Below are 23,654 nucleotides of genomic sequence, written 5' to 3'. Positions count from 1 at the left end.
ACCCAAATGACTTTAAAGTCATTTGGGTTACTTTGCTGTGCAAGTTCAGAGTCAGAATTGTTAAAGTCTGGATTTAAACCTCGAGGAGGAACATGAAAACAAAGAACTTGAAGCAAACAGCGTCTCATTGACGGTTGTGTGAAGCAGGAAGTCCCTGCAAACACCTGATGCCTTCAGAGGCTTTTGTGTTTTTCACCCAGCAAATAAGATTCAAGGTCCAAAATTCTGGATTATGGTATTATTATTAAAAAAGTTGAGAGCTCTTTCAGAGTCCATCAAAAACACAACTGCACAGGTTTGTGTCTATTTGATTTACGAAACTTTCATCAAATCTGTTTGCTGTCATTCCGGAAAGTTGAGGTTATGAAAAAAAATGTGTTTTTTTTATTTAAAAAGATTTATTTGAGAAATCTGATGAATGTGTTGACTGTAGTTCCACATATCAGTCTGGGTGGACGTGGATTGTGTGCTGGTTCAAAGCTGCGCCCTCTGCTGTATCGCTGCACTAGTGAAGGCGCCGTTGGCGGGCTCCTCCCGCGTGATGGCGTTGAGGTAGCGCCCCGCCCTTCTGTCCACGCCGTTCAGTTTCCCTTGCAGCTCCTGGGCCTCCTGCTCCGCTTTCCGCGCAGCTTTGCGGGCGTTCCTCAGGGAACGCTTCAGCTTCCGGACGCGCTCCTTCAGCTGCCGGTTCCGCTTCTCCAGCGCAGCCAGGCGCTCCTGCAGCTTCTGGCTGCGCTCCTCCTCCTCGAACAGCGCCACCTGGACCGAGGAGCACAGCAGCTGCAACAAAGAGAGGAAGAGGCCTTCTTTATTTTGTAAAAGCCTCACTTCTTGGATCTTTGATCATGTGATTCTCTTGGAAATGTGCACAAAAAGCTCTTGTTGTCATGATCAATATTATTTTCTGTGGGGAATTTTAGACACTTTTTTGTGTAAATGAAACTTTAAAGCTGTGACATAATTGTTATTCCCTGCTAGAATCTCTTCTTTCCTCAAAGGAAAACTCACTGAGACACATTGTTGTCCAAATCAACAGTCCTTTAGTTTAGTTTTATCTTGTTTTATTTGACGCACCTTTCATTCAATCTTCCAGCTTGCTCGTCTCCTGCTCTTCTGTCTTTCCCGCTCTCTCTATCTGTCTGTCTCGCGATAATTCAGGAACATTACAACACACATCCAGCACTGACGCACAACCACAAAGCACAATGCTGGAGATGCCCCCCTGCTGCTGCCATAATTGTTCAAAAAGTCCTTTAATTCAAGCTACAGAAAGTAAAACAACCACTACTATTACACGCCTCCAAAACAAATTATATCTATTCTTCAGTCAAAGACATGAAATCCCTTCTATTTCCAAACTTGCTCCAGGGTTACTGGAGCCTATCCCACCGACTGTTCTGGCGAGGTCATCAGTCTGTCACAAGGCCGCACCACCACATACACCAGGGGTCCCCAAATCCAGGCCCTTCAGGGCAGGTGTCCTACATGTTTTCCAACCGACCTCCCATTGAAAATCCTTATTGGCTAAACACACCTGATCCAGTTAATCAGCAGCAGATGAGGCAGGGATTCTGGAAAACCAGCAGGAGGCCGGCCCTCCAGGCCTGGATTTGGGCACCCCTGACATACACTCTCACACCTACGGGACGATTGGATTCACCAGTGGACCCATGAAATATGTAGATGGACTGTGGGAGGAGTTCCTGGAGAAAACCAAACATGCACGAGGAGAACATGCAACCAAAACCAGCTCGGATTCAAACCCGGGACCAGCGCTAACCACTACCCCACCGTGCAGCTAAACATATGAATTCAATATGAAAAGATAAGCTTAGAGAGCTAAATGTATGGAGAGAAATTAGGATTTGTGCGTGCGTAATTCTTGATTTGTGCGTAAATTAGGGTTTGTGCATAAATTTGGATTTGTGCATTATTTGTTACTCACATAATATGTTTTGTGTATAAGTTAAAAAAATATAAAATGAAAAAAATACAAAATGCAATTTACATATGCACAAATTAAGATTGCCCGTGAAATCCAGATCGACGTATTTCCTTCAGTGGGTGTAGCAGGCCTTAAAAAAACTTTAAAGGAAAATAAAAATTATTATCTGAGAATATGACATTCACTTTTAAACGCTAATATATATGTTAAAAGTATATTATTCTCCGAGACACCGAATTGATACAAAATGCGTAACAGGAACGACCAGTAGGGGGCACTGGTTTTTTTTTCCGGAAAAATCAAAGGCAGTCAGACTGAGAGAGTCACGGGAAGAATGGCGGCCCATCTCGGTGGTCAGCGCCCCGAAGTAAGTAGCCTCTATGTTCAACACTTACATCTACTGTCTTCATGTATTGATTGAGTCATTGTCTGGGAAGGCTGATAGGAAAATTCTAATGACTGAGCATTCCACTGGTATTTAAACGCAGCACTTACGGACGAATTTGTGAGACGTGAAAACAGTCTCACGGTAGATCCGTGCGTAACTTTGGCTTCGTGTGTGCGTAACAAGGGATTTGTGCGTGTTTTTTAAAGATGTGTGTGTGTAAATAGTTTCAAACTGTTGCAATCTTAATTTGTGCATACGTAAATTGCATTTTGTATTTTTTTCATTTTATATTTTTTTAACTTCTACACAAAACGTATTATGTGAGTAACAAATCACGCACAAATCCAAATTTATGCACAAATCCTAATTTACGCACAAATCAAGAATTAAGCACGCACAAATCCGACTGAGTCTAATTTCTCTCCATATAAATGATACGTTTTGGATGCTTTGAGTTCAGAGACTCTTTAATACATTTCTTCCTTCATAACACGAAGACAAATACAGGTTTTTTGTGTGTGGCTAAACTGAGGTTTGTAAATAAAGTGCCAATCTAGGGTGCACAGTGGAGCAGTGGTTAGCGCCATTGCCTCACGGCAAGAAGGCCCCTGGTTCAAGTCCCAGCTGGGGGACCTTTCTATGTGGAGTTTGCATGTTCTCCCTGTGCATGCGTGGGATTTCTCCAGGATCTCCAGCTTCCTCCCACCGTCCAAAAACACCCTTCATAGGTTCATTGGTTACTCGGTTACTTGGTTAGTGAGCCTGCATGGGTGTGTGTGATACGTGGCCCTCTAGAGACCTGTGCAAGGTGTCCCCTGCCTTCACAAATTTGGCCCCACCACTCACTCAAAAACTCCTGCAACTCTGTGAAAATCACTTTTTGACATCGAAGTTTTTGTGGCACATCTGGAAATTTGGGAATTTTCTACATTTTTTCCACAATACGGGAAAGGCGACTTCTTTACAAATTTCTGTTGACCTTTGACCTCAGGAAGAACCCGCCATCTTGACTTTTTTTTTTAAAAGAACCCCTTTTGTTACCAGGTATAGATGTTCGTTGTCACCTTCTAACTCCTCGAGGATCATTTGGAAAGGATTTAGGAAAAAAGAGCGGATTTAAAAATTGATGGCCTAAGCGTGACAAGCTCGTAAACGTGGCGTTCCCCCTTTGCTCGCACATTTTTTACCAGAAGATTGTGAAAATAATTCACGGTTCAAGCTGGAAAAAATGATGACATACAATAAGAATATATTAGGATTGTGGGCGTGGCTAACAAAAAAACCTTTCGTGTTCTGCTTGTTTTGTTCTGTCTTTTCTTTTGCGTCTGTGCTGGCTGGCCGTGACTCCGCCCATTCTCCTGTGGAGCCACTCCCAGCTGCCTGCACTTACGGTAAGTAATTAGTCTCAGTGTATTTAAGGAGCTCTGCTTCAGCGTCGGCTCCTTCTGTTCCCTGACCTCTAGTACTTTTTTTAAATTTGCCTTTGTGATCAAACCCCTTGGACGCTGTTACAAATGTGCTGGTTGTTCTCTCCCGCATCTGGGTTTCCTCCTGCTGGCTCATCCGGGACAAATCCTCCGTTACCAAGGAAATTCAAAATTTTACTTTTGCCAATGCTTCTTAAATTTACATGGATTTGTTCGCCACCCTTAGGTGACCAAAAAATGCAATGGTTGCTATGGCGATAAGGTCAACCAATATTTTTATTTTTCCTCCATTTGTCCCGTGGAGCCCTGACCAGTATAGCAAAGCTAGACGGCGAGGAGCAGCTGCTCAGCCAGTGAGGCGGTGACGATGGGGGCGGGTAGCGCCTGTGGGCCATACAACGCCGCTTGCTGCCTTAATTTATCTTTACTTTTCTATTTATTTATTTTTTCTTTACCAGGGACAGTTGAGGATTTACAGCCGGACTCTTTCTGCTGCGCTTTTTAAGTTTGGACAGTGGTCAGAAACCTTTATGCTATATCCATTTAAGCAACAAGTTAGTAAAACATAATGTATTATGATATAACAAAATAAAATTACTGAGCGTCTTCCAGAAAAAAAAAAGACTCTCAGGAGTTTCAGGCTCAGCAGAGACTCGTCTGTCTGTCTGCTGGTGAGGCAGAGCTTTGTTTCTGAGGCTAATTGAGGCTTTTGGCAGCAGACTGCAGTGGAGGAGCTCTCCTGTCAGTCTTTCCGGTGGGGCATCTGGTTCCCATGAAACTGCACCCAGGGGCAAAGCAACCCCCAGCGCCGGCTTTTTGAGAGTTTTTGTGTTTATTCTCCATCAGAAGAATCTCAAAAGTCCTGAGCACAGAGGAAGCGATGCATCCAGGAAAAAAAAGAACATCAGATAGTGAAGTTAATCAGGAAATGTTCCCAAACATGTTCTATTCTCTAAAAAAAAAGAAAAAGAAAACATCTGTTCTGTTGTGTTTTGCCTGCAGCATAAGCGCTGTGCGTGTAAATGCTCGTAGAAGGACTGCCTTTGGCCGCTCTGTGTGTGACCCCTGACCCCACACAGAGGGACGGACAGCCCAACAAACACTGCAACCCGCGTCACTCTGCTGATTTATTTATCTGCGTCGTTTGCCCTGAAAACCAAACCAAAACCACCTCTGGAAAGCGTTTTACTGCAACATCAGACACAAAAAGACACAAACCTCCAGGTTCTACTGATGAATGCTGGGTAGCATGGGGGAGAAATGCCCCCCCCCCTCAAATGCCATGACTGCCCCCTCCAAACATGATAGCCACCAAAAATCTAAAAAAATAAGTACCAAAAAAACAGATACATAATAAAAAATAACAACAAAATAATATGAATACTAAAGACCAAAAACCAGCGTCCTGCTTGTGCCTGTCCCAAGCCCGGTAAATGCAGAGAACGTTCAGAAAGAGCATTCAACATAAAACCTATAAAACAAATCAAATAGATCCAACATAGATATAGAAAACTAGAGCTGCTGGAACGCGCTGCTGATCTTGTTTTAGAATCAAGTCTGATTCAAAAGATTTTGACTTGAAAGAAACTCAATGAAATAAATGAAATAAATAAATGAATTCAGGATTTTCCATCCCAAACCATTTTATCTGTTCAGGGCAGATAAATGTACGATGCTTTTGGGAAATCATCAGAACTCGGATTAATAAATCTAAAGGGCGTGTCCCCAATTACTTTATCTATCAATCAACTCTTCAGTCAGGAAGAAAACTTTCTCACAACTGTGTGTGTGTGTGTGTGCGTCGTCTTGTGTACTTTAAGTTCTTTATCATGGTTTTAATATACGTAAAATTTGCTTTCAGCTGTGCCTGTCGGTACTTGTTTGTTTTTGCTGTCTCCTCTGAAACGAGGGGGCCCATCTGAAGGGGTCTTATCCTCCAAACAAATAAATAAATGGGAAAATGCAGCCACTACGTACATTTATGCACATGTTACACGGATGAAAGTTGGTCGCACGTGAATATATGTGAAAGAAAGTTTATACGTGAAATTTTCACACATGTATCACGAATGAACCACGTTAAAACGGCAGAGGAAGTACGAATAAACCACGCACAGAACACGTAAATCAACGTAGATCACCAACCTTGTGTGATTATTGCGCTGTTCATATGCGATTCATTACTGATTTGTGTGTCAATCAGGTCATTTCATTGTCCTGTGTGCGCCGTCTGTTAGACATACGAGGAACGGTTGAGGAAAGACACAAATTTGCATCCGCATCTCACAAAAATCACTCACAATTGTGTAGGATTAACATAATTACTGCATCCAGGTTGATTCCATCGCAGAAGCAGGATAAAAGCTGTCATCTGGACATGACAACTTTCAATTATCGTAAACAAACAAACATTGTCAACAGCTCCAAACCGAATTCACATAGAGACCCGTCGGCCAAACAGACGTCTGCGCACATCGACAGATGACAAAAGGCATCAAACACTTCGGAATGACGTATATCACGCATGGATCTACGAAAACCGAAATGCCGAATGTGGAAAATGCGCAAAATGTACGAAATGGCATTGAGCATAAATCTTATCCTAAATATTGCTTTGAACCGTCTTATCGTGCAAACGCGTGATCAGATGTCGTAAATAAATACAGATATTTTGAAGTCGACCCTAATAGTGAAAAATGCATCTATTGTTTCATGGAAAAATGTTTTTTTAACTAATATTTTACTGAAATCATTGGTAAAAAAATGATGTATAGCAGTGTTTTTCAACCGGTGTGACTAGTGAACCGTGGGAAATTATCCATTCACTGATCTAAAACATTTCCCATCTCCAGGATTTCAGCTCTGTGTTCATCCAAACAGGCCCTGATAAAACACTGAGTAGTTTGGAATATGAAAAATCATAAAATACTTTTTTCTGATTCTATTAAAGACATTTTGATAATGACGAATCGGAGAGAATGACGGTACCGCGATTTAGCTGCAGCTTCAGCTCTGTTTTCTGAAAAGTCCCGCCCCTTTAACTGTCTCCACCAATCATTCTTGGAGGCTTAATCATCCGTCATCAGTCTGACCAATCAGAAATGGTTAAAAGTCTTCACTTCCTTGTTCTGATTCTGCTCCTAAAGTCTCTCAGTTCCAACAGAAATACCAGCTAAAGCTCGTCTTTAGCGGTGTAGCTTTCCACAGAATCTGGTGTCAGACCGTGGAACAAGTGAACAAAACACTGAAGCTCAGAGAAGAGAGTCTGTCTGCCATCACTACATCTCCCATGATGCATTGGGTTAAAGTGACAGCATCTCAACGTACAATGAGTCTTCCCTGTTAAACGTCTTAAGCCACAACAAACACACAACCAGTTTTTCAATCTTCTTGATGAAATCAGAGGTCAGAGGTCAACAGTTTAGTTCTCCTTCCAGGTTTGTGTTTCTTAACAGCCAAACATCCCAGAGTTTGGTCCAAGTCATCTTTCTAACTGAAACACTTTTCTATGAACGTCTGGATTATTTTAGATGTTAAACTTAAGAAGAAGTAATAACAACATTTAAGAAACAGGATGAAGGTGAAGTGGCCAACAGACACAATTAAACTAAATTCCAACAATTTAATCATCTAAAAAGAAATAAAACATTTTTGTTAAAGTTTTCAAAGACTTCATCTTTGATTAAGACAAAAGAAAAACTAATAAAACTTCAACATGTTCACTTTTTGTGGAGCTACAGAAAACATAAATACAATGTTAATCTCTTTGTGTAAAATATATAAACATTTTGATCATATAATTGTTCAAAAAAATTACAGTTGCCTTTGCACCAACATTGAAATAAATGTTAAATAAATAAATCACTATTTAGAAAGAATATGTTTGTGAGGTTACATAAAATACATAAAAGAGGGAAAAAACAACTATCAGGGTAAAATGTCAAATAATTTAGTTTAAAATTATCAATGAAAACTAACTTAACTTTTATTACATCTTTTAGAAAAAACAGCTACAACTTCTTTTTTTACTGCCACAATTATCCCAAAAATGCCTGTGAGATCATGGAGGGACTGTAGTTTAATACAGACTATAGAGTTTCTGCTTTTTTAATGTTTGGATGCTGGTGTGTCGTGAGATTTTTGTCAAGAATAAACGTGCCTTGGCTCAAAAAAGGTTAAAAAAAACACTGATAGAACTTCTCCATTTAGACTAAAGTGATGAGTAAGGATCAAGTTTTCTTTTTAGTTCCAGCTTGTGGGTTGGGAGACAAGCCGACCTCAGGGAAAGAACTGGTGATAAAAATGGTCGGTCGTGTCAGGTCAGCGGAGTTAAGTGCCTATTAGTGAAACTGTTCTGATGTGCACATGAAAACCACTTCCTTTTAAAGCTGTGAACTGATCTCTGACATTTGTCCTTTGAACCTAAACAAAAAAGTCAAAAATTCCTCATGAAAATGTTTATCAAATATTAGTAGTTTGAGTGAATCCTGCCTGCATTTTCTCCGTCAGTTTGAACTCCTTTTCGACATTTTTTCTGTCAGAGATTTCAAAGGTTAGCGCCTCACCCTGCTGTCCTCCTGGATGTCCCACTCGGGACTGAAGGAGTGCAACAGCTGCCCCCCTTCTGAGCAGTTTGCAAACTGGAAGAGGCTGGAAAAAGTGCGCCGGTTCTCTGCTGTGTCAGGGAAAATAGCATCTTGGAAGTTGACGCCATGAGGAAGGATGCTGTAGTTCTCATCCATCCTGGGAAGGAGAGTGAAGAAAGCGATGGAAGGATGGAGGAAGGAGGAATCTTTTTAATTAAATCCCAAATTACTTCTTTAAAAACAACTTTTATTTGTGGAAGTACTTTTTTGTTGGCAAAATCTTCATTTTAATTTTTCACTAAAGAAGGTCAAGGGTCCATTCAAGGACCTCCAGTGTGCTTCTCACCTGAGGAAAAAGAAGTAGGAGTCATTTTCCATGACCGTGTGGGACTGGCAGGACAGGTAGCCCAGCCCGGTCAGGTTCAGCCTGGATCCAGAGGGCACCTCTAGCATGCTGCCCCATGCTTGGTCGCACAGCAGCTCCACCTCCGCCGAGTACAGCAGTCCGTCCTCCGCGCCCTCGTATCCATACGCGAACCCAAAGGGCAGCGAGTTGAACAGGCTGCTGGTTCCGATCCCCAGGGGCTCCCGGTGGATCGCCAAGACCCGAGCGTACACGATGATCTCCGCCAGCTCCGCCCGGCAGCCCTCGCTCAGCGGCCGCCACTCGGATGGCAGCTGGCAGCCGCGCGTAAAAGTCTCCAAGTGCGCAAAAACGCAGAGCGCAGTGGCGAGGACAGCCGTGGCAAACATCCCTTCAGTAATTTTCTCACTTCAACTTTGTGATGTTTTCTTTCTTTTAGTTGTTTGGTTTCAGTTTGAAAAATCCAATATTGCGTCTCATCAAGAAGTTCCCACAAAAGTGCGTCTCTCTTCAAAAGTCCATCATGCCGTGCTGTCTCACCTGGGCGCGCGAGGATGCTTCAAAAACACATCCTGATACTTTGAACTAATAATCCCAGGATGCTGTGCGTTATGTCCCTCATTCTTTTCTCAGAGTCACAGTGCCGAAACGCGCGTGACGCTGTTTGCTTGGCTCTCCTGCAGCTGGAGCGACACGCTGAGCGAGCTGCGCTGCGTTCACGGACTTAAACAACCACCTCGGGAATTTTAGGTTCCCACGTGGGCTGCTCTCTGTGTCTCTGGATGTACATCTTTAGAACTGCTGAAACACACACACGCGCACTTATACACACACCCCACCTACACCCACACGAAGAAAAGTTTGACAGTAATAAATATTCGAGGTATCTTTTAAACAGCACCATATTGTTTTTCAAGTTTTTCATGTCAGAATCAGTTAGAGTTGGGGTCTGTAACCTTTTTTTATGTAAATGAGCTAATTGGGGTAGTTTGTCTCTGGCCAAAACCCAGCAAGAGCTGCAAAGTTCAGAAAAATCCCATTTATTTTGTGTTTTAGAGGCCATGATGACATCCATTTATACAATGTAGTTTCTAAATGTTTGCAAGATTTAATGTAATCAGTGTTAGATTTTCTACATAGAACCAACTTTTGACAGCAGTAAATACCTGTTCCTTTCAAAATAAAAGAAGATCCTCCTGCAGCAGCAGATGGACGTGAAGGAAAATGTAGGAAAGTCAAACAAGGACTTTTCTTTTGTCGTGTATGTATTTATTTCATCAAGCAGCAAAAATACAACGACGTGAATGGAAGGGAGCAGTTTGAAGACTAAAACTCTTATTTTGTGTCTGTCCCTTACTCAATTAAATATGCATACATCTACATTTGCGTATTTCTATTTAACTCTCTATCCATAATTATCTTGAAGTGATCCCGCCGTTAGCTTTTCACGTCTCACACAGTAAAGGGGACAATAAAACAAAAAGAAATGCCATTCTTTTTCTCATTCTATTATTCAATGTAAACATGGCAACCTCAGTATAGAATCAATTTTTTTAAAATGTTTTTTTAAAGTGCAAATGTGTAAATTCAATTGAATCAGTTAGTTCAAATGGGGCCCAAGTCCTCAATTTTTCAAAATAGAGATATTATATTTTCTATGGTCTTCAAGGGAAAAGCTATCTGATTATGTGCCGAAAAAGTCCCAAGTCTGTTGGAATGTATTGACTATGCTTGACATTTAAAATGCATTAACCCTTGTTCTATCCTAGGCACTTTACCATTGGTAGTTGGGTCATCTAGACCCACTAGACAGTGCTCTGAACCTTTTTTCTTCAATGATTTGTCATCTTCACTGGTGTTCATGGATTACATGAAATCTTTCCACCTTTATCCACCTTTGTCATGGTAGGAAGAACACGTCAGTGGAGGGGGGGGGGGTCACAGGAAAGCACAAGGGTTATGTGCAACATTCCTGGACTCTCTTGCATGGGTTTAGCTTTATCCCGTAGATGGCAGCACTAGTTATCCAATATGGCAGCACCCCTGTTTAATTCAAGAAGGGCCCAAGTCCAGAGACTTTTGTTTGCTAGTCGTCTGAAATGATTAAAGTGAGGTGCTTCATATTATAGCATTTGTAAGCTAAGAACTGGTGCTAAATCTGGGTAAAGTATGACTCATCTGGTGTAACCTCCCTTTAAGCTATGACATTAAAATCATTTCCTGGAAAAACAAACCTCTTGGACTTGGGCCCCTTTTGAACTAACTGATTCAATTGTTGTTCAGCAAAACATCAGAACATGTGATTTGAGTTGATTCAGTCTAAACTGCTCTCACAGCAGATCCAACCTTTTAGTATTATTCTCTGCCCAGTTATCTGGCATCTAAACATTTTTAAACATGAAGTAAATGGACTAAAACAAAGCCACAAACCCATTATTTATCCAAATTATTCACATTTTCTTCAAAGCTAAAGAGTCATAATGGAGGGATGAGGCTCTGGAGCTTCGTTCATCCCTGAATTAGAGGATAATTATGAGAACAGGAGCGTTTTAGGGAAGAATTTCCATCATACAAGTGTGGATTTCTAAAAACGTCTATCCAGGGTGAAAAGTGAAGGTATTGTCATGTTTATGGGATGGAACTGAGTCATCTCTAGCTCCAGGGTCACTTCTTTTCATGGGTCTTTGAAGTATCCTTCAGGTGCCTGTGGGGGCCTTGTTCTTCTTCTGCCGTGTTATCGAAGGCTTCCATGAGGGCTGGAGGCTTTGACAGGAATCCACTGAAGATGAAGATTAAAACCTTCGGAAAAACACACAGCAGTGAACATTTGGACTGAAAATAAAAGCTGCTTTCACACGGAAACTTCATTAATCTTAGGTTTGGGGAGGAGCCACATTAAAACCATGAATTACTCTGTAAAATAGTGGCATGGACTTTAAGGAACGGTTATCATGACTGTGCAACTCCAACACCTTTTCAGTGTGAAACCCTTTAAAAAATGCTTCAAACGAGAAAGTAAACATTCACCAGGAAGTGTTTCAAATACTAAGCAAATCATTTCAAAGGGATCTTTCATTTTAAGACGTTTATAAGATTAAAAAACACTCTTCAGTCAAAATAATTGTGACTTGAGCGACTAATTTGGGCTTCCGGGTTTAAAAAAGATGAGCTACAATAAGTTAAAGTAGTTTGTACAATATAGTTTTTAAAGTTTCAATACTATTTAAAATAGAAAAACATCTAAAGTAGATAAAAATGTAGCTAAACAAACTCTAATCAATTACAAAATACACAGTACTTTGTTGTTTCTTGCAGTTGTAGCCGTTAGATAAGAAGCCTTCTTGATTCTGATTGTGTTTGCATCGTCGACCCGACTGCAGCAGATCAAACTGATGGGTTACTTTTGATGCAGTGGGACGTGTGCAGTTCTTCCATGAGAGGAAGAAAGCAGCCAACAAACATAGCATGTTGTGAGTTCAAGCTATGAGTCCATAATTTTACGATTCACTGTTGTATCTATTCATTTTCCAAATTTGAGTAGTTCCTGTTTTGGGGTTTACAGAATTCCTAAAGACTATTCGGCTGCTGCAGGGCGGAGACGGAGTTACCCCTTCACCTGTCCATCGCAGGCTGCATGGAGGCACACAACCTCACACACTCACATACATTCCCACCTATGGAGCAATTTACAATCCCCCAATTAACCTATGCAGCATGTTTTTGGACTGTGGGAGGAACCCAGAGAAAACTCACACATGCACCAAGGAGACCATGCAAACTGCACACAGAAAGCACCCAGATGGGGTTTGAACCACCACCCAGCTGTGAGGTGAGAGTGTTAACCACTACACCACTGTGCAGCCTTATTTTTCTATGCATTTTTACAAAAGAATATACGTATGCATATAAAAATGGGGCACATGACATCAGGATGCAAATTCACTTTTAGCTAAGTTTCTTTGTTTAGCCTTCAGAATGAAACATTTAATTATTTTAGTTTTTTTTAATATATATATATTTTTTTATTTTTTTTGGCTACAGTTAATATTCCAGAAATGTTATAAATAATAGTCTAGAACCGTCTGGTTCAGCTGCATGAGTCAACTGACGTTAAATTATTGGACTGCACTGCCATCTAGTGGACATTATGGGTAACTGCGCGGAAATAAATATTTGAAAACAAATCGGGCAAACTTCCCTAATTGAATGTCATAGATTTTGACAAATTAAGGCTGGAACACCAATAGCTAAAAAAAGTATTTTCTATTGCATTTTTTCATTTTTAAATATCCTAATAGTGGTTATTTTTTTCTATAATGCAGCCGAGGACTGATTTAGGGTTTAAAAAAACATAGAAATGACATGATTCCGTCACACATTTTCCTACAGTCCGTCAGATCGGGGAATCTCCACGTCTGTTTTTATGAAGGTGCCTCCAGCAGGGAATTCCCGCTATCAGCTGACCTTTGAGCACATTCCCCGCCCTGAAAATCCTCCGCTGATTTACAAAACATTCGGATGAAGCGCGGTCCGCGGAGGGACGGGGAGGCGCCGCTGCCGCTGCTGCACAAATCAGTTCCTGTGAAGATGACGTCACCTCTTGGAAACGGAAGACATTCCTCCAAATCGGGGCTGAGTCACACGCCAAATTCAGCAAGGTTTAGACCGGAAGTAACCCAACAGAGCCTACAAAATAAAACAAAAAACGTTTCCTTTTGTTACACAACCGAACATGAGAGAAAATGCCGATGGGGGCATTTGGTAATCATATCATAGTGACAAACTACCTAAAATTAAAAGTTTAAATTACTTATAGTAGGATATGCATGTAAACGTTGAAGCAGACTTTTATTTCTTCCTAATTTTCTGAATGATTTGTTGATCTTTATCCTATCGTGTGTAGTTTCACTTTCAAGTAACCCATACTTGATGGTTAGTTAACTGAAAATGTCATTTTCTACCACTTTTTTTACTGCTTGGGCTGCAGAGTGGAGCAGTGGAGCAGTGGAGCAGTGGTTGTTAGTGGGAGAAGGCCTCGGTTTGAATCCCGGCTGGGACCCTTCTCTGTGGAGTAAACAAAAACAAGACAAGCCTTTATTGTCGCAGCCCACCAGGACAAAGAAATTAACGTAGTCACCACTACAGTGCAAAAACAAAGTATAACAACGTATATAATATGAAATGTCAATATATACAAAGTGTGCAAATATGCAAAATATGTACAGATCTAAAAATGTCAGATGTGCAGAACTCCTCGTAGATGATTGGATTTTTTTTTCCGGTTTCCTCCAACAGTCCAAAAACATGCTACATAGATTGATTAGTGATTAGTAAATTAGGGGTGTGAACCAACAGGAGGCCTTGGAATTGGACCCCCCTGCTCTAAAGAGTCCCCCAGGTGTGCATGTGTGGGACTGATTGTGTGGCCCTGTGAAGGACTGGTGACCTCTCCTGGGTTACAGTAGGACGGGTTCTGGCAGCCCCAAGACCCTGAAAAGAACATAGCTGAAATGAAGAAACTGGATGGATCGACTTTTCTTGCTGGCCAAGAAAAAATGACCATGATGTTGCTGTTTGCCATTTTAAACACACAAAGACCAGCAGTTAAACCATCTATCCATTTACCACGTCCAGCTTTTCGGCTTTTTGAATAAGTCATAATTTTACTCAGTGAAGAAATTGGGTGGAAATTGACTAACTAGGCACAAATTTAGCCACATAAAGTAAGTCTATAATTGAGGATTTCTACTTGAATCTTAAATTCAGCCTTTAGGACTAATATTTGCACCTGAAAACATTCAGCCAGTAGCCTTTTTCTCGGTTTTACTTTGAAATCGTGAACCGGAAATGCCCTCTCTCACCATCGCAGTGGTTTAAAGCGTACACCAGGGTTCAGCAGGCAGTTTCGTTCTGTTTTGCCCTTCTTCCCTGAGGCTTCAGGTCCATTTTAAACCCCATAGAGAGCCTTTGTTCGGTTCGGACGCAGCAGCAGGTCAGTCCAACTCTCCGAACCGGTTTCCGTCTAAGCTGACGCGGGCTGGTTCCGCTCGAGTCTGCGTTTGTTTGGGTTTCGGGGAACTTTTCTGAACTAGTCACATCATCATCATCATCAGGCCCGCGGCGGCGAAAACCTCAAAGTTAGGATAAGTAGAGCCGACTCTTATTGTGAAAAGCTGCGCAGTCATTTGGCGTCGGAGCTCCTTTGGTCTTAGTTACTTTGCCATCAAATCATGATTTAGTTATCTTTAGTTTCTTGGAGTGAACGTTTATGAAAGACTCGAGGCTCTGTTTTTTAATGACGCAGTGTGTTACGGTTGTTGTTGTGAGCATGCGCAGATGAGTCACCACTTTTGCAGTTTGCTTCACAACGAACTTTGTGTGTTATCAGTTGTATGTTAAAAATGTGCGACAGACTGAACCACAGGGAGGGAAGAGCCAATGAGGTGGTCACGTGACCTGCTGTTGGGTGTGGGGGTCGGGAGGGGGGGGGGGTGCCATCATGATTACTTGTGACGTAACTTTTAAATAGCCATTCCAAAAGGGGGGCGGGGGCACGTCTGACAATTCTTGGGACACGCCCAATCAGCTCAGAGGAAAGGATTCGCCTGGTATCACCTGAAGTCACCTCTAATCAGAAAGACCACGCCCCCTTTCAGACTCATCCTCGTCTCCAATGTTTGCTTTCATTTAGAAATAAAACGATGGGGAGTATTAAGGCTAGTTTGGGAGGGGCTGGTGCTGAGAGAGCAGGTTTTCAGAGGAAATACTCAGAAATGCATGAGCGGATCAAAACACCACTTTGGCGTTGTTTATAGTGAGGAAGGTACATATAATACACTTAAAAGCTCAAAAAATGATTTTGCATGATAGCGGGGCAAACAAGTATCTAGTCAGCCACCAACTGTGCAAGTTCTTCCCCTTATAAAGGTGAGAGAGGCCTGTAATTTACATCGTAGGTAAACCTCAACTATGAGAGACTAAATGAGAAAATGGGATTTTCTGGATTTTTAAAGAATTTGTTTGTAAATTATGGTGGAAAATAATTTTTTGGTCAATGACAGAAATAACAACTCAATACTTTGTTATATACTCTTTGTTGGGCAACGAAAGCAGTCAAACATTTTGTTAGTCTTCACAAGGTTTTCACAAACCGTTGCGGGTATTTTGGCCCATTCCTCCATGCAGATCTCCTCTAGAGCAGTGATGTTTTGGGGCTGTCGCTGGACAACACAGACTTTCACCTCCCTCCAAAGGTTTTCTACAGGGTGCAGATCTGGAGACTGGCTAGGCCACTCCAGGACCCTGAAATGCTTCCTAAGAAGCCCCTCCTTTGTGTGTTTGGGATGGTTGTCCTGCTGAACAGATCAGTCGTCCTGGTTCCTTTGGTGAAAAACAGCCCCAAACCATGTTGTTTCCACCCCCATGCTATTATTGGCCTGCACATGTACTGGCTTTAGCAGGGGGTAACGTCTGACCCTGCAGGGTTTGAGTCCCTGGTGGTGTAGTGTGTAACTGATGGTAGCTTTTGTTACTTTGGTCCCAGCTCTCTTGGGGTTCTGGGATGTTTGCTCACCATTCTTAAAATCTAACCCCCATGGGGGGGAGCCCCAGATGAAGGGAGATCATCAGTGGTCTTGTACATCTTCCATTTAATAATAATTGCTCCTACGGCTGATTTCTTCACACCAAGCTCCTTACCTGTTGCAGATTCAGTCTTCCAGCCTGTTTCAGGTCATCAATTTGGTTTCTGGTGTCCTTAGACAGCTCCTTGTTGTCCATAGTGGAGTGTGACTGTGAGAGGTTGTGGACAGGTGTCTTTCTATAGATCAGTGTTTTTCAACCAGTGTGCCGCGGCACACTAGTGTGCCGTGGGAGATGGTCAAGTGTGCCCTGATGAAACACTGAGGAGTTAGGAATATAAAAGATCGTAAAATACTTTTTCTTTGCGTTTATTTTATTTTATTAAAGACATTTTGATAAGAATGACGTTACCGCGATTCAGCTGCAACTCCGGCTGTATTTTGGAAAAGTCCCGCCCCTTTAACTGTCTCCACCAATCATTCTTGGGGAGCTTAATCACATGTCATCATTCTGACCAATCAGAAGTGGTTAAAGTCTTCACTTCCTTGTCCCGATTTAGCTCGTAAAGTCGCTCAGTTCTAACAAAAATACCAGCTAAAGCTCGTCTTTAGCGGTGTAGCTTTCCACAGAATCCGGTATCAGACCGTGGAACAAGTGAACAAAACAATGAAGCCCCGAAAGGCGATCTCCGCCGGCCGTTTATTGCACTACATCTCCCATGATGCATTGGATTGTGAGAGTGACAGCGCTCAAGGAGATCTGTCGTTAAACGTCTTGAAATCAACGAACACACATCAAACTGTTTTTAAATCTTCTAACTTAACTTTTATTGCATCTTTTAGAAAAAAACAGCTGCAGTTTCCAGCTTTTTCTGCAACAATTATCTAAAAAATGTTTTATTTCATTAAATGAGATTGTGGAGGGGCTGTAGATCAATACAGACTATGAGTTTCTCCGGGTTTTTTTTTTTAATTTTTTGGATGCTGGTGTGCCGCGGGATTTCTTTTAAGGTTAAAGTGTGCCGTGGCTCAGAAAAGGTTGAAAAACACTGCTATAGATAACCAGTTCAAACAGGATCCATTAATACAGGTAACCGGTGGAGGACAGAGGAACCTCTACAGAAGAAGTTACAGGTCTGTGAGAGACAGAAATCTTTCTTGTTTGTTGATTACCAAATACTTATTATCCACCATAATTTACAAATAAATTCTCTACAAATCAGACAATGTGACTTTTCTGGATTTTGTTTCTCATTTAGTCTCTCATAGTTGAGGTTTACCTATGATGAAAATTCCAGGCCTCTCTCATCTTTTTAAGTGGGAGAACTTCCACAGTTGATGTCTGAATGAAAACTGTCTCGTTCCACTGTAGGTCCTTTAAATGGATCACTTTGATGAGACATGGGAACACAGAAAGGGCCAAACACAGAGGGAAAAAGGCCCATTTCTTAAAAACCCGTCTCCTCTCTGTTAAAGGAGGACACTCTCTGCAGCATCATGGCGTCCGGAAGCTCCATGATGAATGGAGACGTGTCGCGCTCCTCTGGTCAGCCTGGAACGTTGGAGGAGACTCTGCAGCAAATGAACATCCTGATTCAGGAGAACCGAGACCTGAAAGGTGAGGTCACCGTACCAAAACGTCCCTGAAGGGGGAGAGGCCTCTGGGAGCTCATTCAGTCTGCGTCTTTTTTTCCCCAGAAGCCCTACGTCAAACCAACCTGACCATGAAGGAGCGCTTTGAAGGCCTCTCTGCGTGGCGTGAGAAGCAGAAGCAGGAGCGCGACTTCCTGGAGAACCAGCTGAAAGAGGCTCAGAGGAACATGGAGTCTGTGGTTGGCCAAAACCAAGAGCTTAGCAGGAAGCTGGCAGACGTTGGGAAGGCTGGAGAGGCTCCAGGGGAATGCCAGGTGAGAAGGTTTTCCTGATCTTTGCACACGTTGGATGTGAGTCTGCGTTCACGAGCGTCTGCTGTGGGAACCTCAGGCTGCAGAGGTGGAGGCTCTGCGCGTCCAGGTCGCCCGCCTGCAGGCGGAGAAGAACGACCTGGTGGCTCTGAACTCTGAGCTGCAGCTGAAGGCAGAGCAGGACTCCCGAGACGACTCCTTCATCGAGATCATCAGAGTCACGGTGAGGACGCTCGCCCCGAACCCGTCAGGCCGCTCTCGTCTTGTCAGGCGCTCGACAGAAACCTTTGTCTCCTCAGGACGGAGGCGTGGACGCCGTGAACGAAGCACGCGGCGCAGAGCGCGGCAGGTGTCCGGAACTGGGCATGACCGCATCCCGACTGGACAACGAGGAGGCGACGGTCAGCCAGCTGCTGCAGTCCCTGAGGGACGAGACGCAGCGCTGCGAGCGTCTGCAGGCGGAGCTGCAGACCTCCGGTGCCAGGTAGGAGCAGGCCAGCCCCGCCCCCAGCAGACCGCTGACACCTCCAGGCCTTTTGTCGCAGACACGATCTTCATTCATAAACAGATTCAGCGAGCTGCAGGAAAAGAAGCGTGGCGTGTCCGAGTCCACACAGACCTCCCAGACCGAACCGAAGGACGACTCCGCCAAAGAGGAGAAGGTGCTTTCAGTTTTTCCTGCTTATAAAAAAAAACAATCTTAAGTCATTTTTAGCCAAAATCCAAAAAACGTAGTTTCTGCAGAGCAGCAGGAGATCATTAGATATTTGCCTCTGAGTTGTGGGCGGGACTGTTTTAGCCCCGCCTCCCCTTCCTCTCCCCGGTGCTGATGACCCTCCGTTTCCTTGCTCTCCCACTAGCTTACAGCCCCTCAGCAATATTTAAATGTGTCACAAACGTTGAAAAACCAGACTATGGCACTTGATCACGTTATCCTAACGGCATCGCCTCATTTCCAGGGGGGTCTTTCACATGTCCGTATATTGTAAAGCATTTTAAGACTTCTTTAAAAAAAAACAAAAACAACATGCACTAGATCATATGCAATTTTCCAACCCTTACATTTTCTGAAAGGAAATCCAAACGATGTGGTCTTCAAAGACCCACTCTGAAAACGGGGTTTTTAACATGTTCTTGTGTCATTTTGTCTTTTTCTAATGATTGCGGACAAATATAAAGAAATTTAAGCCCAAAATTGCATTTCAGAGTATTTCTTTATTCACATCACGGTGCAGAAGCGGGCAAAAAAAGTCCATTTGAAAAAGCTCCCTGCTCTGCTCCATTCTGATGCCGACAGTCCCGTGAATTTCTAACAAACTCCTGACCCGCCGCTCTGCAGAAACTATGTCCTGGAAAACAACACCAGTTTGTTGAGAATAGATCAGAAGATGATCAGAGCGGGTCTTTAAGACAAAAACAGATCAAACTATATGAGCTTCTTCTTCCTGTGGAAGTTTCTTCCTGAGTTCAGGATGTTTGTGTTGTGTTGGCGTCGTTCAGGCTGCCTCAGAGGTGGAGAACCTGAAGTCCCAGGTGAGGACGCTCTTCAGAGACCTGCAGCAAGCTCAGAGCAAGCTGGACGATGCAGAAGGCATGAAGAAGAACCTGCAGGACAGGTCCGCCACACAAACACGCTTCTTCAACCCAACTCCGCAGCACGTGACGCTGCGATTCCAGAAGTCTGTTCTGACTCTGCGTTTGTCCCCTGTGGAGGTGTCGGGAGCTGGAGCAGGATGCCGCCACCCTGAAGGCTCAGCTGCTGGAGAAACAAGCCGTCCAGTCGGAGAACGACCGGCTGAAGCTGCAGCTGGGCAGCGTGCAGACGCAGAACCTGGTGGAGCAGAAGAAAGCCGAGGACGAGAGGTGGGGGTTGAAGCGGAGGGCAAAGGTCGCTCGGTCCGAGTCCATCCCCACACGTGTTCTCTCTGCACAGGACCAACCTGGCCCAGTTAAAAGACGCCTACACCAAGCTGTTCGAAGACTACAACGAGCTGAAGGAGGAGAGGAAGAAGAGAGAGGCATGTTTGAGGGAGTCCCCATGGTCTCCAGCACTCATGAAGCCTTTGGAGCCTAACGTGACATGACTGTTGACGCTGCAGGCCCGGCTGGTGGAGAAGGAGCTGGTGGAGCAGCTGCAGCGCCAGCTGACCACGGCCGAAGAAGCGCTGGCTGCTAAGCAGAGCAAGATTGACATGATGACCCAAGAGATGCTGCTGAAGGAGAAGGATCTGGAGACCATCTCCGTCTTTCAGGCTCAGGTGAGCAAACCTGGCTTCGAGGCTTCAGTGAACCTCCGTGAACATGCTTCATCGTGAAGACGGCGTCGTCCTTTCTGCAGGCGGAGGTCTACTCCTCGGATTTCTATGCCGAGCGAGCGGCGAGAGAGAAGCTCCACGAGGAGAAGGAGCGCCTGGCGGCTCAGCTGGAGTACGTGAAGAAGATGAACACGCAGCTGCAGGACGAGGTGGATTCTCTGGGCCGGTATGTGACGTCACCGCAGCCCGAGAGGCGCCGGCCCTCCAGAAACAAACCATTTGGGTTTTTACACGAGTTCCTAAACGCTTCGGTCGGTACATTTGCTGTACTTATTGTGCACCTCGAGACATAAAAGCTTCAATGTACAGCAGAGAGCAAAGCTACCGGGAAATAGTGCAGCTTTTCATTTGATTATACTTGTATCCATTTGAAATGCTGGCAAAAACAGTTTTTAATGAATTCTTTTTGACTTCACAATTCAGCTTTGTGTTCCACCTAAAAGAAAAAACCCACCACTGGTTGGAGGGTTTCTATGAGCAGCTCCACGCCAAAACAGCAACTAGATCCTTTGAAGAGCATCTCATGGTAGACGCTCACTCATGAGCCTCGTGGCTGTTTTGACGGAGCTCAATGACACGGATGCATCTCTGTTCCAACCACAACTCTGTGCTAAGTCGGTACCGGTACCAGCACCTACAGAACTCCTCTTCTTCCCTTTGGCTTTTTGGTCACAGCGATATCAGCTTTCTCCACCTCTTTTGAACCTTTTTTTTTTACAGAATTATGGTCACAGAACAAAAACTCACATCTGGTACTTTGGTTTATGCCTTGTGCTATCTTGTGGGGTCCAGATGACCCCCCCCTTCCATTGAGGTGTTCTCCCTACCATGACAAAGGTGGATAAAGGTGGAAAGATTTCATGTAATCCATGAACACCAGTGAAGATCACAAATCATTGAAGAAAAAAGGTTCAGAGCACTGTCTAGTGGGTCTAGATGACCCCACTCCTAACGTTAATGTGCCTTGGAGGCACATTAACGTTAGGAGTGGGGTCATCTGGACCCCACAAGATAGCACAAGGGATATCCACGTGAAAGGTAAATTCATAAACAGACAAAGTTAATTTCTAAGTCATCCTTTAGAACATTGTGATACATTGTCTCGGCTACAATCTTATATCAGGATATTTATATTTTCTGGCTGGACTCTTGCCAATTCACAGCCCTAAGTCAACAGAAAGAGAAACTGACGGTTTACAAGAAACTGAGTATTGACTTCCTGGTCTATTTTAAAACATTTTACCAACATAATCTCGTTTGTATCGGTTATTTTCAACCAATACCGGTGTTGCCCTCATTAGGTCGACTTTTACTTCCCTCTTATTTACCCTTACAGACTGGGTCGACTAAATCAAAGCCTGAAAACAAACTTGTTTCTTCGACAGGCGTTCCCTGAATGAGCTGCAGCAAAGACACGTCATTCCCGGAGGAAACCCGCACGGAGCCGGAGCCTCTCTAGTGGGAAGAAGTAAGAAGCAAATCCAGTTCTTGTTCCAAACCAGCTGCCGTGAAAACATTCAATTCGATCTCACGTGTCCCACTTCTGTGGTTCCCAGGTACCGACTGGCAGCAGCAGGGGAACATTCCTGAGCACGCCTGCCCCAAGTGCAACGAGATCCTGCCCGACCTGGACTCCCTGCAGATCCACATCATGGACTGCATCAACTAGACCGCCATCCCCAAAGATGCTGAATTTGCACCTAAATCTGAGTCTTCCTCTGCTGTGACACGTATACCTGTACCGTCTGACCCCCGAAGCGTCACGCCACGGCTCTCCACACCAGAGCCCCCGGTTATGCATGTGAAGAGAGTCTCCGTTCTAACATGTAGATGAACTTTTTTTTTTTCTGTTTCTCCAACAGTCTGGCGTTGAATGTAATTTATATATATTTAAATGGGTAAAGATTTCTGTTAGGTTCAGATTCAGGGGGAAAAAATCAATAAAAATATGAACATGAGATGATTAAAAAGTTGCATTTTTTTTACGCTTTCGTGAACCTAATTTAAAAATGATCTTCTGTGAGGACTTCCATTCAAATTCAGTTGTAATTGCAGAATTAATTCAACTTCCAAAAAACTAAAACTAAGATGATAGTTTTCTTTGTTCAATCTTTTCTACAGCCTCATTTTGAACAGAAGATGTTCTTGCATTTGTTTTAGACTCTAGTTATTCCATATACGGCAAAACTAAACGACCTGCAGACGATGTTTATCTGGATATTTGTCAACCACAATCCTGCTGTTTCACTGTTTTCATCTGTTTGGAAATAATTCTTTATTTTTAAGCTTCAGATAAAATGTGTATTAATTCTAGTCTATTTCTTAGCATAATATCTCTGTTTTTTTAGTTGTTTCTGTGAAACTTAAGTTACGATGATTTATGCAGATCATAAAATATATTAAAGACTATTTTGCTTTTTGAAATATCGAAACTATCAGATCTTATCTGAAAATGAAATAAAAATGGGAAAAATGTGTTGCCTTTCACTCCTGTGGTGCATCAGAAAAGATTTCTCAAGCATTTTACAAAGGAGTTTTTATTTATTATAACAATGGATGCTTGTGGGTTTGCCTGTCTATAGCTGCATAGGTTTAATGAAGGTTTTATAGTCTCAAAATGTCATTGCAGTCCCATAGCAGAATAAAAAGTATTTGGTGTTTGTGCACCACATCAAACAAAACTGGAACAAAAAAAAAAGTTTCCAGAATTCTGATGGGAAGGACCTGGAAATGAGAATAAATTCTTAGCTCATCCTGAAGCTCACATTATTGAGGTCAAGTCTAGCGTATTTCTAATGTGGGACAGTCAAATAAATCCACCCAACAAAGAGAAACACACAGGAGACCACAGCAACAAGCAAAGTTTCAAACTTTATTTACCCAGGAAATTTTCCATTGAGATTAAGAACATCTTATAATATAAGAATATAATTTAATGTCCTAAAAAAATTCATGTGGTCATCCATGACATTCATTTTGTTGGATTTTGTTTCTATGAAAAACAAGTTTTTGGCATCTAAATAATTGAATATTTTAATTTAAAAAGCAACTTTTTTAGGACTTTTTTAGTACCCAAAATAAAAATGCTTTTATTTTAATAAAACAATAAAAATATAATAATAATATACGTTTTTTATTAATATAA

At 42.8% G+C, this 23,654-nt stretch overlaps 2 protein-coding genes across 2 annotated transcripts; one reads left to right on the top strand and one right to left on the bottom strand.

The window, feature by feature from the left end:
• Nucleotides 1–342: 342 nt before the first annotated feature.
• On the bottom strand, nucleotides 343–9,250 carry ccdc3a (coiled-coil domain containing 3a). Its single transcript, XM_004086958.5, has 3 exons — nucleotides 8,693–9,250; nucleotides 8,326–8,503; nucleotides 343–780 (listed from the first exon to the last, which is right to left on the bottom strand). Exons 1-3 carry the CDS (start codon nucleotides 9,097–9,099, stop codon nucleotides 475–477), a joined length of 891 nt encoding a protein of 296 aa, XP_004087006.1. The 5' UTR covers nucleotides 9,100–9,250; the 3' UTR covers nucleotides 343–474.
• Nucleotides 9,251–14,562: 5,312 nt separating this feature from the next.
• optn (optineurin) lies at nucleotides 14,563–22,984 on the top strand. Its single transcript, XM_004086957.5, has 13 exons — nucleotides 14,563–14,702; nucleotides 17,767–17,908; nucleotides 17,989–18,197; nucleotides 18,274–18,417; nucleotides 18,494–18,678; nucleotides 18,763–18,856; nucleotides 19,695–19,810; nucleotides 19,908–20,057; nucleotides 20,128–20,212; nucleotides 20,294–20,452; nucleotides 20,533–20,675; nucleotides 21,895–21,977; nucleotides 22,066–22,984. The coding sequence occupies exons 2-13, from the start codon at nucleotides 17,788–17,790 to the stop codon at nucleotides 22,176–22,178; spliced, it is 1,602 nt and encodes a 533-aa protein (XP_004087005.1). The 5' UTR covers nucleotides 14,563–14,702; nucleotides 17,767–17,787; the 3' UTR covers nucleotides 22,179–22,984.
• Nucleotides 22,985–23,654: the final 670 nt, after the last annotated feature.

The sequence above is a fragment of the Oryzias latipes genome, chromosome 23, assembly GCF_053564925.1.
Source record: "Oryzias latipes strain Hd-rR chromosome 23, Olatipes_Hd-rR_3.1".
Lineage (NCBI taxonomy): Eukaryota > Metazoa > Chordata > Actinopteri > Beloniformes > Adrianichthyidae > Oryzias > Oryzias latipes.
This window is presented reverse-complemented; position numbering and strand designations above follow the sequence as displayed.